Genomic DNA, 17550 nt, shown 5'->3' on the forward strand with positions numbered 1-17550 from the left:
ATAAGGTAGGATCTTGTTGTTTATCTATTTTAAATATAGCAGAGTGTACATGTCCATCCCAATATTCTTTCTGTGATAAAGAAGTCACCAAAAGTCCCTTAAAAAATGATAAACAAAAATAAACAAAGAAGAGTAGAAAATAAAAGCAGTAAAACACAGTGAAAGTTGAAGAATTATTCCTAAAATAGTATGAAATGTAATGCAAATGTGAACGTGCCTGACAATAATCACCATCTAAACTTGCAGATAAAAGTATGTAGTAACACGGTACCTGACTTTGTAAGGTAACTAACCTCATTAAAAATTACTGTGATACCAATTTTTTGAGTGGAGTAGAGGAGTTAGGAAGTAGAGAGGTTGAGTGGCACTAACAAAAGTTACTTTTTCTTTAGAAAACTTATTTTAAAGTGTATAAAAAGGCATAAATACATTTTATTGCTATAAACTAAAAATAACTTGGTAATCAAAACTAACCTAAGGGCTTCCTTTTTCTCCTCCACACATTCAGTTACTTCTAATCCTCCATCACCTTTAGTCTTCACTTTCCAATTTTGTTTATAGAGAGTTCACAACTGTCAATGGTAAACAAAACAACTCAAGAATGCATGAGTAAACATACATACCACAAAGCCAACAGAGTAGCCAGCAGGCAAACTAGCTGGGAGTTCTGTCCTTTCTTCTCTAAAGCTTCTTCAGGCCTAGTTCTGATCAGGACCTGTTATCACCTGCCCAAAATGTGACATCTGCCCCTGTAATGTGCTGGTGTATTCTGACAGATTAATTTTACTACATACAACTTGTATGATGAAAACGATAAGACAATATCAGTATTTCACTGGGTCTGGGAAATGGAGGTGTGAAGGTAGGTGAAAAAAGTAAATGCATATAAAATTCTCCTCTTAGATACTGCTTCATTCTTGATTACATGAGAAATATAGCTCAGACATTTTTAAGGACTTAAATTTGGTAAAAGAAGAATACAAATAGGACACAGAATTTCTAAATCATCAGAAAAAAAGGAATGTCATCACTCTAGCAACTGTATAAAAGAGATAAGGAAACTGTTAGGAAGAATTACCAAAAAATACAAAATAAGTACAAGGTTATTGTTATAGACTCTTATCCAGAATGCTAACAATAGTTATCTCAAGGCTTTAGTATCAAACATAACTTTTTTCTTCCCCTAAATGTTTACAAAGGATATGTATCACTTTTATTTTCTTGTTTTATTTTTTATTGAAGTATAGCTGATTTACATTGTCATACATGACTTCTGAATTAAGAAAATGTATTTTTAAAAAACTAGCTCAGACAAAGCTAATCAAATATCAAAATATCAAATATCAAAACTGTTTTCAAGAAAAAAATTCCTCAAAGCATACGACTGAAAACGATATGTGAATCAGACTTACTGGTTCATAAACTAGACCATCGGCAGATGCAACCATCGTTTCTGCTAAATCCAATACATCTGCTCCAACATCTGCATCAAAAAATTAGAAGTTTTATATTCTATGCTCAGAACCAAACTTTATGTGATATAAACGAACAAATTAAGATGAATAATAGAAAACTCACAAATATGTAGGATCACTTTCCTATACTGCTTACTTATTCAAGTTAAAACAGTAGTATTATACAGTTTTGGTGGAAATAACTCCAAAAATTAATAATGCTTTTTCTACTTTTTACTCAGTAAGAAAGATGACTTGGAATCTCACAGTAAAAATTGTATAAACTTAACAGAACTGAAGAACTTTGCAAAACTTGGCAATCAACTAATCACAGTATTAAATGGCTGCTGAACAAAATATTAATGACAAGAATTATTTTTACAGATTAAAAAAATCTTAAGGCAAAGCTACTGATGACATTTAAATAGTTAACAAATAGGGAAAATTTATTTTGAAAAGGGTAAAATTTTAATGATATTCAAACACCTATAATAAAGCAAAATATGATAATTCAGTATTAACACTAACTCAATAGTTTAGATAAAAAATATTTCTTTTATCTTAAAACCACTAACATAAGAAAATATAAATGGAAAAGGGAAACAGATTTAGATGAAATCTTTTAGAAATTAATTTCCTTAATTGGATATAATGAGTTCACAACTTTAAAAACTTTTGTCTGAATTACTGAATTCTACTTTTCAAGCAGTACTTTACCATACAATTTAAGATGAAAAAGCATCCTCATTTCTGACAGCAATACTGATTCAAACAGTATCTATCTCGAATAAGAGCATTTTTTCACTTCTACCAGTATAATTAAGTGAAGCCAGTGAAGAAAATAGAAAACGGTACCACCACCATTAACTTAAAAGATTTGAATCTGTGTGCAACAGTAAAAGGGTTGTGAATTGAAACAGTAACAGGATATGTTTGTGGAAGGTGGGTGTAAAAACTGGTACTTCAAACAAGAAATACCTCCAAACAGGATATACCTAAACTAGAACTTTGATTTATCAAAATTTCCTCCAATTTTCTTTCATTTTAATCATACTAATGTAAAAGTTAAATCTCTTCATGGACAAGAAATTTAAAAAATACAAGCTGTGGAGAAAAACATTCTTATTTGCATTCTTAAATAACACTACAACAGTATTTTACAATATCATAAAGGGAAAATAAAGTTAAACAGTATTTTTTACTTTTTACTAGCAATTATTTAAACCATAATTTATATATGCATTCATCAAGTTAAAGATGTACTTACATTGACACTTCATGGCAACAGTAATATCTATATTGATTCTCAATTTGCTAAAAAATGAAAAGGAAACATTATAATCTATTAATTGATCAACAAAACATGAGCAATAAAAATCAACTGATCTATGAAAAACTTGGACTTCATACAGAATATGTCAATTAGAACTTGTATAGCATTTCATATGACCAAAACAAAGGATCTTCAAAAGTAAAAATTCTATTTTGTAATTATTCCAAAAGCCATTCTGACTTACAAGTTTTTAACACAGTGTCCTTTAATTTAATGGCAAGTTTACAACTGAGAAGTCTAAGCAACTCAGAAAAAAGTATTAACCTCTGTTTACATAAATCTTATATAGACTATATGACTAAAGATCGTAAAACTTTCAAAATCAAAAGGTAGGAACTGAAAGTCTTTCTTCCCTTATCAAATAAATACCATACATCTAGCATTATGCCTGATATGCTACAAATACCACAATCTTTATTCTTTATCATGGACCTATAAAATGGACAGCTTCAGTTCTACAGATAAGCAATGGTGTTTACAGAAGTATAAATAAACACCTAGCTTAAGACCAGATAACCACTGAAGTGGCATATTGGAAACTAGGTCTGTGTGACTCAAAATAAATATACCAAAATTACTAGAAAAAAAGAAATCTGATTCTTAAAGTTTTGCATGGCCTTTTAAAAAGACTCACCCAATGCCTTACTTTCAAATGATCAGTTCAAATCAAATTAATTTTCAAAAAGAATTAAGTACCAAGAATAATAGAATGAGTACAATCAGTATCAGTCCTGTCTGTCCTGTGCTTCCTATCAAAACTTTTTTTCACCCTAATAATTTTCATCTGGTTTCAACAGAGAGTATGGATTTTTAGAATTTCATGTAGTCTTAAAGCTGTCTAGAGTTCAAACTGTACTCAAATAACCCTGGAGTTTAGGCTCACGAGATTTTTTAAGAACCAGAAGATGAAGCCAAGTGGACAGACTTCTGGGCATCCCCATTACACTTGAGGTGAACTACATGACTTCATTTGTAAAGAATAAAAAGTGTTTCATTGGGGCTAAAAAATAAATAAATAAATAAGAAAAACAACAAATTCCTTAAAAACTAATGGCATTAAGAATAATATTGACGTTACAGATCATGAAACAAAGGCCCAAAAGAAGCCAGCTATATGACTTGCCCAGGGTTACACAAGACCTATTACAAATGTTGACCGATTGAATTCTCATTGATCTGAAGAGGAAAGTAGTATAAATATTATCCCCATTTTACAGAAAAGAAAACTGAAGCACATGCAGATATAGATTTAGTCAATTCTCGAAAGTCACACACCAAGTAACTGGCAAATCTGGGACTGAAATCACAGGAAACATGTAGTGCAACATACATGTTATAAACCTGTTATCTTCAATCAATTAAAAAATCCAAATGATATGAATAAAGTATGTTTTGTTTCCTAATTAAGATACTATTATTTTCAAAAGCTTTAAAAGTGATGTTTACCTTAAAATATAGTTTATACATAATTTACAACAATCAAGCTTTAAGTATAAACAATGTTATCATAACCTGTTTTCCAGCTCACCCAGATCAGTAAGATATTTCAAAATCTAAAGAGTAAACAGTCTCAAAAAAACATCAAACAATTTCCATCTTTTCAGCTTCTAAGGAAAAATACATTCTGTTTTCCTAACCTTTTTAAACAAATGTATAAACAATCAGAGAACCTCTCTTTTATAATTTAACCAATATTCAAATGATTCTAAAATATTTTACCTAAAGCATAATGAGAATTTTTCAGGACTATTTCTTCAGAACTAAAATAAACTATGTATAAAAATTAAAACATGTTATTTTCAGAACAATTTAAATCTAAAGGCGTTTCAAAAAATAAAAAGTTACCTAGAAAAATCCTTGTCTACTTCATACTCATACTTCATCCATGTATCTTGATATACTGAAAATTCCATTATAGTTAATAAAGCCATAGTGGTAAATGCTATTAGAGAAACTGAGAAACCAACAAAAAAGAAAGAATTAAAACAATTTTTAAAAGGTAAACAGCAGGAAACTGGGATTAAAATTAGCAAAGAAAACCCTAATGTGATTATCAAGTGAATGAATACTGTAAAAGATTTTTCTTAAAATATAATTTTTTTTCTAAAACAACTTAAAAATTAAGATTTAATGAACACAAACATTTGCATTTTTGAGAAAGCATATTATTTCTTCAGTATTAAGAACATTTCTCACTAAACGGATCTGTCAAAATTACACAGACACTAAACCTTCACCTTGTTACAAATAGCAATGTCACAGATATGATAAATGATGAAAGTAAGCATAAGTTTCACAACACAAATTTGAAAGTAGTCCTCTTATAATTAAAAATGGCATCCATGCTGTAGTCCAATTAAAATAACAAAAAAATAGCCTAATTTCTTAGATCTTGAGAGTTCACAATCTGTGCCAGAAAGTCAAATAACATCTCCATCTCTACTTACCAAAGCAGATAGATAAGATTCTATCTACTTGGAAATCTCCCAAATATTTCACTTCATTTTAAAAGATCTAATTAAAAGAAAAAGAACTATCATCTACTATGACAAAAAACACTTAAAATGGACGGTGTAACAAGAACTTGTACTATGTTCATTAACAAAAGTTAATCACAGGAGATTAGAAATAGCAACCAATGTACTATAAATTTTACCAAATGAAATGTGAATCTTCTAAGAAATATATTGTTTTAGTAGTTCTTCACACAGGAAAAAGTTACAGTAAATAACTGTTATAATGGCATATTTTTCTGATATATTTCATTATTTATTTATTTTATTCAACAAATATCTTTCTCTGTACCAGGCACTGCTCTGAGTATTTTATAAATATTAACTTACTTAATTGCTACTGCAACTCTATCAGGTAAACACTGATAACATCCCCATTTTATGTAAGAAGAAACTAAAGCATAGACAGGTTGAGTAACTTCCTGAAGATCAAGTAGTTAGGAAGGGGCAGAGGTGGAATTTAAATCCAGACAGTCTGATTCCAAAGTCTAAGCTCTTAACTTACTACCCTATGCTACCTTTCTTCAGTAATGTGAAATTTAAGAATTTTATTATGATGTCTAAAGTGACTTATTCTTAACCAAAACAGACTAAGGCAGTTTCAACATCATTAAATATCTTCAATTCTATCTACATATAAAAATCTTTAATAATAATTCAAGAGCACCAAAGCAGTGTAACTGAATTAATTTGTTCAGTTATGCTTTAATAAACACTGCTAAATGCATAGGCTGCACTGGGTTGGATGCCAAAAAGCATACATAGAAGAATAAATTTAAGGCAAATAGTGTGACATGAGGACAGACCAGCTATAAAGTTACTTTGATGAGTTTAAAGTTAATTTAAAAATCACTGATGAGTTCTTCCTCATAGCTACATTTCTGTAAGTTCTTTTATTTAGAAAGAAAGTTTTTTTTAAGCCTTTTTTTCTTTTTTATTGGTATATAATTGTTTTCCAATGTGTTAGAGTCTGCTGTACAATGAAGTGAATCAACTATACGTATGCATACACTCCTCCCTCGTGGACATTCCTTCAACACCCCCTCCCCCCCCACTACCATGATAACACAGAAGATGAACTTACTGAAGGAGTTTTGATTTGAACTGACACTCACCTGTACCCCCACTGGCTGAAGTCTCCACATAGCTCTCAGGAACCTTCGGAAAGGCATCCAACTCTTTCACCAAACTTAAGGTTTTCCTCCGATTCAGTCGCCTCATCTTCAGGAAAACCTTCTTCTTCTTTCATATAGTCATGCTAAGAAATAAAAAAATGAATAAATGCATCCTTCAGAAAGATTAAAAGGTTGATTTTATTTTTAGATAACTGACAGATGTCCTTGGAGCAACTTAACATTCTCATTCCTCCTCAAGGGAAAAAAAAAGCTTAACACTATCCTTTCTCCACTCCCACCCTGACAAAAACAACTAATGAAAGGCAATTTACACACACTAACACATTTAACAGCCAATAATGTGAAAAGTTACTCAATCATATTTGTAATATTTGAATATACAAATTAAAATGGTTATTCTGTTAAATTAACAAAACATATAACACATTCCCATTAAAGGATGACAATGAAGTAAAATAAGACATGCTCATATACTGCTAACAACATAAATATTCACCACTCCTCTTTTCACCAAGTAAATTCCTTTTTTAGGAATGCATCCTAAGGAAAATATATGTGTTGTGCACAAAACTTTCATTATGAGGGTATTTCACAAAATCCTCATATCCAATATACAAATTCAGTGAATTAAAAGTTCTGAATCTAAGTAAGCACTGAAAATCTTATAAAAGAAAATACAATAATGTACAAAATACTCGTGACACATTAAGAAAAGACTAGAAGGCCATATTCCAGTTTTATGAGAGGCAGGGAAAAAGATATTTGGGAAAAAAACTGAAAGCCTATACACAAAATGTTTTAAGTAGATCATGGGAGAATTTTGTTCTCTCTACAAAATTTTGAACTTTATAAATTATCTATTTTTATAATAAAAATATTACTTAAAAATTGACTGCTTGCCATTCTTCTTTTGATCAGTATGCCAGCTATATCTAAAATATGCTAGCCATAAAATAACTGAAATCACAAATATTTACATAATTTTATATGACTGATTTATATAAATATTATAGGTGATACTGCAAGCATTACCCAACTCAAAGCTGTATTGATAAAATTAACACCTAATAGAATAAGTCAAATTCTATTGGTTGTAGAAGTCACTAAAAGAAAAAGTGTCTAGAAAAAAGGAGAAAGACTTATTTAAAATCTAAATAGGATTAATACAGAAAGAATAGACCATAGAAAGAGTATTCTCTTTCTATGGAAAAGAGGAGACCAGAGAGGTAGACCAGAGAGGTAAGAATTGGCAGGAATCACAAACACTGACCAAAAGAGAGCAGGCCCTAACCAGGGGCACTACTTAATCAGTCCATGCAGGATCCACGGCCCTAAAGTGAAGCTGAATGCATTAAAGGGTTGTTTTCACTTCCTATTATAAACACCCAACTAACTCCCTGTGCTGATTCCATGTTTAAAAGTGGCCTTCAGATTATAATTTGGTTTTCATGTAGATGGTTTTCCTAAGAAAAAGAAGAACATGTAGACAAAAGAGAAGACAGTTTGATTCCCACAATAGATGTAAATTAAGCTTCTGAGTGTTTATTAAGCATAAGCCATGGATCCTCATGTTTGTTCAACTCAGTCATCAAATTTATTTTCTATGCCCACTTAGCAGTAATAGTACCAAGACTGATCCTTCTTCCATCTTTCAAATTTCTACTCATTCTCTACTACAGGAGTTAAATAATAAATACGTTCAAGCCACTTAACTTTTTTTTTTTTTTTTAATTTTTTTATTAGTTGGAGGCTAATTACTTCACAACATTTCAGTGGGTTTTGTCATACATTGATATGAATCAGCCATAGATTTACACTTATTCCCCATCCCGATCCCCCCTCCCATCTCCCTCTCCACCCGACTCCTCTGGGTCTTCCCAGTGCACCAGGCCGGAGCACTTGTCTCATGCATCCCACCTGGGCTGGTGATCTGTTTCACCATAGATAGTATACATGCTGTTCTTTTGAAATAGCCCACCCTCACATTCTCCCACAGAGTTCAAAAGTCTGTTCTGTATTTCTGTGTCTCTTTTTCTGTTTTGCATATAGGGTTATCGTTACCATCTTTCTAAATTCCATATATATGTGTTAGTATGCTGTAATGTTCTTTATCTTTCTGGCTTACTTCACTCTGTATAAGGGGCTCCAGTTTCATCCATCTCATTAGGACTGGTTCAAATGAATTCTTTTTGACGGCTGAGTAAAATTCCATGGTGTATATGTACCACAGCTTCCTTATCCATTCATCTGCTGATGGGCATCTAGGTTGCTTCCATGTCCTGGCTATTATAAACAGTGCTGCGATGAACATTGGGGTGCATGTGTCTCTTTCAGATCTGGTTTCCTCAGTGTGTATGCCCAGAAGTGGGATTGCTGGGTCATATGGCAGTTCTATTTCCAGTTTTTTAAGGAATCTCCACACTGTTTTCCATAGTGGCTGTACTAGTTTGCATTCCCACCAACAGTGTAAGAGGGTTCCCTTTTCTCCACAGCCTCTCCAGCATTTATTGCTTGTAGACTTTTGGATAGCAGCCATCCTGACTGGTGTGTAATGGTACCTCATTGTGGTTTTGATTTGCATTTCTCTAATAATGAGTGATGTTGAGCACCTTTTCATGTGTTTGTTAGCCATCTGTATGTCTTCTTTGGAGAAATGTCTGTTTAGTTCTCTGGCCCATTTTTTGATTGGGTCATTTATTTTTCTGGAATTGAGCTGCAGGAGTTGCTTGTATATTTTTGAGATTAATCCTTTGTCTGTTTCTTCATTTGCTATTATTTTCTCCCAATCTGACGGCTGTCTTTTCACCTTACTTATAGTTTCTTTTGTAGTGCAAAAGCTTTTAAGTTTCATTAGATCCCATTTGTTTAGTTTTGCTTTTATTTCCAATATTCTGGGAGGTGGGTCATAGAGGATCTTGCTGTGATTTATGTCGGAGAGTGTTTTGCCTATGTTCTCCTCTAGGAGTTTTATAGCCACTTAACTTTAAAGCAAAACTTTCCAGGTAAGCTCAAATCCAACTCAACTACTGTATAGATCTCTGGCTACTGCTTCAGCGTTCTTGCCTTGAAAACCCCATAAACAGTATGAAAAGGCAAAAAGATAAGACACTACCTTAAAGGAATGAGTTGTCTCCATTCATATCCTGAGACTAATTCCTCAGTTCTCAACTAAATTTACTCTCAGCAAGGTCATCAACAATTTCCTTAGCACCAAATCCAATGGACAATTTTGGCCTTAATTCAGTTTTGCTTCTGAGAGAATACATTTTCTCACTTGTTCATCACTTCTTTTCCTCTTGAAACAGTCTCATACCTTGGCTGAGGTAATACCACATTCCTGATTTGGCTTATTTTGCAGATTCTTCTTCCTCTCAGATTCGGCAGTAGGCCCTTCTCTCAACCTCCACACTTTCCCCAAGTGGTCTCCCATCCCTTCCATTTCCATCTACATGTTGATTCCTCTCAAATTTTTATTCCCAGTCCAAATCTTTCTGCAGACATGAATATCTTTCTGCCTTCTATTACATTTTCATTGGATCATTGGAAAGACAATTTAGAGTAAACATGCCTAAAAATAAACACTTCACTCTACCAAACCTGTTTCTCTTCCTGTGTCCCTAAATTAATGATGACACATGCATCCAAATGCACAAGCTAGAAACATGGATTTTATCCTTAAACTCTTCTTAAATTTCTCGCAATTCTAACTTTTCCAGGCCCAGAGAAATTCCTTACTAGGATCTTAGTCTCAGCTGCCATAATCTATCTCTGCATTGCTTCAAAAGATCTTCAAACTGTCGATTCCCTCTCTATATGACAATCAATAATATTTTTAATGTAATACATAAAACTCATCATATAAGTTTCATTGTAAAATATTTATATAGGTTCCTATCACATTTAAAGAGTTTGAAATCTATCTATCCCAATGTGGTTTACAAAGCACTGAAAACAAAGACCCTGCTCACCTCTCTCTTCAAAACCCAGTTTCTCAGTGTCTCAGCTCCAACCTCACTAATCACTTTCTATTCTTTAAAAACACTATTCTGTCTACTAGAAATATCCTCCCCCTCCTACCCCACCTCTGCATTTGGCTAACTCTCTTCAAGTCTCAGTCTAAACATCTCTCTCAAGGAGGAAAAACCTTCAATGACCTCAAACATGACTTACAGCATTTGCTCCTAGAACACTCTAGTTTTATCACATTATTTCTACCTGCTTGTTTTCTCCATAGTAATTTTAAGGCAGGAACCATGTCTAACTTAGTCTTTATATCTCCGATGCGCATGAGGTTACTTGATAAATATTTATCAAAGGAAGGTGAGAAATTCCCCATTAACATTCATGATAGCACAGCTTCCAATCAAAACATCTATACTTAGATAAATACGTAAAAATATAAGATCTACAAAAAGAAATTTTTCTTATTTCATTCACTATAGTATATCCCCAGCACCTTGAACAGTAGTTAGTTCATAGTAGCTACAGCTTTGTTGAGCAAAAGAATAAAACTGTGAATTTTATTTTCTACACATTCTATGTATTTTAGTAAGCCTTACAAATGCTTTCTTATAAATTGTATCTAAGTGTAAAGACATGGCAAGCAAGTAGCTGGTTTAACCAACACTCTAATAATTCACACAGCCTACCCAGTACCCCTCCGTCAATCACCTAACTAGTGTACTACCTGGCTATCTCCAGTTTCTGGTTTCTACATTTCCACAGCCTGACCCGGAGAACATAGAGGGCACTCTCTTGGCTCTCCCCAAACCTAGGACAGAAAAGCTGACAATAGGAGGCCATGTTCCTGGTGAACTGGCGGGGGTCTCCCCTTCCCCTCACACAGCTCTGTTCTACACTTGAGCACCTGCCACTCTGCTGCTCTTATCTCATTCTTATTACCTTGGCACTAACCTACACCCGAGAAATTCACCCCACCTCAAAAATTGCCAGTCTGCTCTATAGAGCCACTATTTTGATATGAACAAGTCATCTGATAACTTCTAGTTTTTCTAAAAGCAAGCCTTCTACCTGCTATTTATGAAACCTGACATTCTCCTGGGGCAATTCTCTTTGAATCCTACTTCTTTTCTGAGACTCACAGGTAAAGTAGCAGCAGGTTTCAACATGATTTCTTGATGATCTCTTCCCTTTTTAAGTCTATCTTCTAATAATAATAAACACATGTACTATACAGAATTATAGCTAACTTCCATATTATGTATCCGACTTTGAGACCCCATGGACTGTAGCCCGCCAGGCTCCTCTGTCCATGGGACTCTCCAAGTAAGAATACTAGAGTGGGTTGCCATGCCCTCCTCCAAGGGATCTTCCCAACCCAGGGATCAAACCCGGGTCTGTACTTCTCTCCTTCCCCATTCCATTGCCATCTTACGACACTCAGGCACTCACTCACAGTGATAACTCTTTTATCATGTAAGCATAACATTTATTCTCCAATCATTTCCATCTTAATTCTATATAAAGTCACACATGAACAAGGTCACGTTTTGGCTCCTCTGAACTTTTAAAATTGTATGTGTGTGTTAATCTCTCAGTCGTGTCTGACTCTTTGCGAACCCATGGACTATAGCCCATCAGGCTCTTCTGTCCATTCGATTCTCCAGGAAAGACTACTGGAGTGAGTTGTCATGCCCTTCTGTAGGGGATCTTCCCAATCCAGGGATTGAACCCAGGTCTCCCACACTGCAGGCAGATTCTTTACTGTCTGAGCTACCCGGGAAGCTCAAATTTAAAATTACTCTGCTGCTAATACCGAAAACACTAATTTTCTTCTCTTAGCAGAAACAATTATCCTTGCAGTTCTTTAATTTCTTGACTAGGGAAAAACCTACTCTTCACATTCCCTGTGTTCTCAATCCCTTGGATTCCCCCCATCACACAGTTTCACTGCTTCCATTCCCACTGGATCTGCTTCTCCATCCAGCTCAGTTAGCCATTTTCAAAACACATTTAGAAAGACCCTAAACCAGTGATTTCCAGAGCCACAGGACTGCCATTCTGTCACAAAAGTTTCTAATCTGTACCTACTAAATGCAAAAAACAATGATAATATAAGAATTTTTAAAATTAAAAGTATTCAATTTTTTAAAAATCTTTTATTCTGAAATTATTTCCTTTCTTTTTTAATGTGCCAAATATCCTTTCTTTGGTGAAATGATAAAGCAGACAGAAAGTTTTTTGTTTTGTTTTTGGATGTCTTTCTTTAATAAAATTAAAAACTTCAATTCTACATTAGCCCTTAAGGTCAGCTCAAAATTAAAAACCACAATTCTACATTAGCCCTTAAATCCAGCCCAAGATTAAAAATTGCAATTATATATTAGCCCTTAAGTGCAGTCCCTTTCCCTGATTTCTATATACTTTTTGTACTGGTTAACAAAATTTAGGTGACGTTATGCTAGATTCCTTTGCCCAGTGGTTTTCATAATTTGACAATCTCCAGTACCATATCTTCAATTTCTCTTATACTGCTGTGTATACTAAAAAATAAAACACATAAGCTCTACTAAGTCATTGATAACAACTGAGACTAAAACAATGCTTTGAAAAACTGCATAAGAAATAGGAAACCAGCTTTCATGCTGGAACACAGGCACATATTATCAACACTCAATCTAAGTAATGCCACACAGCCAGTATTTCATCATCTGTGTCCATGTGAATACAATGAGACTATCAGATGCTTTGCCAAAATTAAAATACAGAATTCATGACACTTCTATGGCTCCACTGCATTTAATTATTTCTTCAAATAAAAAGGAAGAAAAGAAGGAAAGTGGTAATGCTACTCACAATTTATAAGCTAACTTCTATTTTTAACATATATTAGACAATATGAAAAATATTTAACTGGTTAATACATATGCATTGTTGTGAGCTGAACTATGCCTCCCAAAAGGATACATCTAAGTCCTAATCCCTGGTATCTGTGAGTGGGTCTTACTTGAAAATAGCTGAGTTTTCAAAAAAACAACTAGTTAAGATGAGATCATACCATATTAAGGTGGCCCCAAATTCAATGAGGGTTTCCCTTGTGGCTCAGCCGGTAAAGAATCTACCTGCAATGCGGGAGACCTGGGTTTGATCCCTGGGTTGGGAAGATCCCCTGGAGAAAGGAAAGACTACCCATTCCAGTATTCTGGCCTGGAGAATTCCATGGACTGTATTTAGTCCATGGGGTGGCAAAGAGTCAGATATCCAATAACCGGTGCCTTTATGACAAGCCACATGAGGATACACAGTCTCACTGGGGACTATGCCATGTGAAGACAGGTAGAGATCAGAGTGATGAGTCTACAAGCCAAGGAGCCAAGGATAGCCCAGATGTTAAAACAGGCAAAGAAGGTTTCTTTCCTATAGCTGTCAGAGGCAATATGGCCCTGCTGACACCTTTATTTCAGTCTGGTGGCCTCCTGAATGGAAAGAAAACAAATTTCTATTTTTTTAAACCAGGCAGATGGTAATTTGCTAAGTCAGCCCTGTGAAATTAACATAAGTCATTAACAAGAATGAGAAAGGAGGTGGAATAAATACTATCCAGGCTGCCACTGAACTTCAGAAATGAAAAACAAAACCATGACTTAATCTGTAAATTTAAGCCAATTGATAAAGGAAAAAAAAATTATGAAAGATAACTCAGTTTCACTTTACAGCACTAGATATCAAAAAAGTACTCATTCTTTTTACTTTAAAACTTTTTATAATAGAGCAAAATGTTAAACAATTACAATTATTTACACTAACATAATTCAAGCAAATCTAATAACCTTCCAAGTGATATTTTTAAAAAATGTTTACTTGGAAGCAAATAAGATGGTATAAATGTGAGTTCTGTGATTGGAAATACTTGGTGTTCTTCTAGGCACTTACTAGCTATGTGACAAATTTGAAAAGATCCTCAACTTCTCACAATTCTCTATTACAATTTTATTTTAAAAGGAGGGATGGAGACATAATGGTTTACCTCACAGTTTTTAATCAAGATAAAAATGAGTCATTTGATAAATGTCTAACTTTCAAAAGAAATGCAAAGACTTACAGCTGAGATTTATTAAAGTCTTTAGGAAGGTGGAAAGAGTATCTGAATTAGTTGATAATACCATGAATAGACTGAGGATTATGTAAAGTGATAGAATAAAAGTTGAGAGACATACAGTGATGGCAACACAAGTTGGATACACCTAATAATAAAATGAAACAAGGTTTGACTCTAGTAACTACTCAATGAAAGCACACAAAATTGAATTAAGGAAGTAAGGAAAGTGTGAAGAAAAGGTCAGTGACACCTGAAATATATTGACAATAGAATGAAGGTCCCCAAAAGCAAGGAGAATGGGTTACCAAGGCACTAAGTCACTGACCTAGACTGTAGTAAGACTGCATGAAGTAGCAGAAAGAAGAAATCTGTGAGTAATTTAAGAGAGGATAACAGCTTAAGAAAGCAAGCAGTTGGAAGATGGAGTTTAAGCACAAATTAACCATATAGACTGAAAAGTATAATCAATTTTGAATCAAAGAAATTACTTTAAAATGCATCTTCTTCATTTTATATTTTGGCTAAGTACAAAAGCAACATTTTGTAAGTAGGCATAGAAGATAGAAAACAAAAATTAAAAATTAACAAGAGCTAACACTTTGAGCATCACCACCCACCTTCTGAGTCTGGAATTATTATTTCCATTTTGTAGATAAGGAAACTAAAGCACAAAGAGGTTAATTTATACATCAGGACATTAAGAGGCAGAATCATAATAAATAATGAAAAACTGTTGAAAGGGATTTGTAGCAGGCATAGACTGCCTAAAAAGTAACTTCTATTAAAAATATGTTTCACCATTTCTTTCAATTAAATCACTAACCCTCAAGGAAATTTATCATTTTCTTTTTTTTTTGCTGTTATTGTTCCAAGTTAGTACTAATTTCCTCTGAGACTTTAAAGCTTGGTATATTTTTATGATTTGTACCCTCAATTATAACAATCAGCTGTGACTGAATTTTACCATCACAAAGAAAGAAATTCAATCCCTCGTCTCCCCCAAGAGAAAACCATGAAATTTTTTTTCACGTTTTTCCTCTAAGAGACCTGGAATAATTGCATCAATGTAGAGATATCAACAAACAAATTAAGTAAACAAACATACGTACTAGACTCTTCAGTGAACAAACCTGATTCATTTCTTTATAATGGCTGTATACTAGAGTACAGTGAAATATTTAAACACAATTGCAAACAAGTAAATCCGATTTTTAACTGTATCTTTGACTTCTTCTGAAGGCCCGTCTTGCAACATTTTAACACATATTATGTAACTTTGCGTTGTCCTGAGGGCATTAAATCCTAAATATAAAAGTTACAAGAATACCTTTTCTCAAACAATGACCTACTAATTCTATATACTACCAATACCCAAGGGTATTCTCTACCACGAGTTGACTGTTACCTAACGAGGGTTTCTTAACTCTCGAGGGTTTCAGAAAAGTCCTGACACTCGAACCTCTCTCTCCTAGAGCATCTCGTCCTACCCTAACCCATTTCTCATTTTCCTAAGCGGTGCGCGAACCTCCTGAGGAGAGGCTAAGAAGATCTAGGTCTTTCACAGACAGAGCAACTTGCTGGGAAGAATTTGCTATTTGTCTGAAAGGGGATGGAAGCCAGACACCCGGGAAATCCGGACACCAACAGGCAGGTCTTCACAACGCGGGACCCTCCTCGCCTGCGGACGGGAGAAGCCACCGGGACACGGGGCGCTTTAAGAAGCAATGGGCCAGGGTCAGAAGCTACGGGGAAGTACCTAAACTCCTTCAAGTTGTAAGACAGCGCAGAAACACTGGACCGGAGAAAGAGATTCCCGGCGCAGCGCTGCCCAGGGTCCTGCCAGTAACGCCCCCGGCAAGATAGGTAGAGCGGCTCCCAGGTCCGGCCCGTTCTCCAGAAGACAGAAATTAAGACCGGGAACCAATCCTATAACTGGCTGTCATTATTTAACCACATTCATGCCCTGAACAGCCCTGGAGCAAGCGAGGGAACAGCACCCGGCGGGGTTTCAGTATTTTACCTTGTGTTACGGTCCCAGCCGACCGCCATGTTTCACAGAAGCCCGGGTCGCCCGGGCTCCCATTTACCGGGAAATATCGCGAGAACAGAAGCCACTACCACCGTTGAAAACGTCAACACGGAGTTGGTGTAGAGCTCTCGCGATATTCCCTTTGCTGACGACGCGCTCTGTGAATCAAGAGGCGTGGTTCAAATTAAAGGGGTGTGGCTAAACAGAAGAGAGATTTAAATTTATTTCAGTTATGCCCATTTGGCTGATGCGGAAGTAACTTCTCCAGAGAGGGATTTGTAATCTACCAGTTTGGAAACCTGGCGCGACTGGTAAAGAATCTGCCTGCCAGTGTAGGAGACGCAAGAGACATGGGTTTAATCCCTGAGTCGTGAAGATCTCCCGGAGTAGAAAGTGGCAACCTACTCCAGTATTCTTGGCTGGAAAATTCCACGGATAATCAGCCTGGCAGGCTATATAGTCCATAGAGTCGCAAAGAGTAGGACTTCACTGAGCGAGGGAGCGGGGCATACACACCCGCGTAAGCACGCATACAAAAAGTTGGGAGACCACAGAACGAATCTCACGCAGCAATTAACATTTACAGCCATATATGTATCACTCCTCCAAAACTCTCATCACGTTTTGTGCAGTCTTTCTTTAGCTCTTTATTTTCTTCTGTCAAGAACGTTTAAACTTTCCTTTTAAGACCAGGTAACAATTATTTATTAAATGTTTTCTTGTCTATGTGTTGGCCAAAAAGTTCTTTCGGATCATTCCGTAATATCTTATGGGAAAATGCAAACGAACTTCTTGGCCAACAATTAGTAAGCTCCATAAGAAAGTACATCTGATCTACAAAGATTATGATGTACCTATCTATAGGACAGCAATGGAGATGCAGACATAGAGAACAGATTTTTGGACACAGTAGGGGAGAAAGAGGGTGGGATGCTTTGAGAGAGTGGCATTAAAACAGATATATTACCATATGTAAAGTGGGAATTTACTGTATGGCACAGGGAACCCAAAGCTGGTGCTCTGTGA

At 35.0% G+C, this 17550-nt stretch overlaps 1 protein-coding gene across 1 annotated transcript in view; it reads right to left on the reverse strand.

Annotated features, from left to right (window-relative positions):
• ERGIC2 (ERGIC and golgi 2) overlaps positions 1-16629 on the reverse strand; it is a 42793-nt gene extending 26164 nt beyond the window's left edge. Inside the window, exons 1-5 of the mRNA XM_043881456.1 lie at positions 16516-16629; positions 6416-6558; positions 4633-4741; positions 2722-2768; positions 1413-1483 (exon numbers count right to left, since the gene is read on the reverse strand). Coding sequence (XP_043737391.1) covers positions 1413-1483; positions 2722-2768; positions 4633-4741; positions 6416-6521 — 333 coding nt within the window. The 5' untranslated portion in view covers positions 6522-6558; positions 16516-16629. The remainder of the gene's footprint in view (positions 1-1412; positions 1484-2721; positions 2769-4632; positions 4742-6415; positions 6559-16515) is intronic.
• Positions 16630-17550: the final 921 nt, after the last annotated feature.

This window comes from Cervus elaphus, chromosome 22 (assembly GCF_910594005.1).
Source record: "Cervus elaphus chromosome 22, mCerEla1.1, whole genome shotgun sequence".
Classification (NCBI taxonomy): Eukaryota; Metazoa; Chordata; class Mammalia; order Artiodactyla; family Cervidae; genus Cervus; species Cervus elaphus.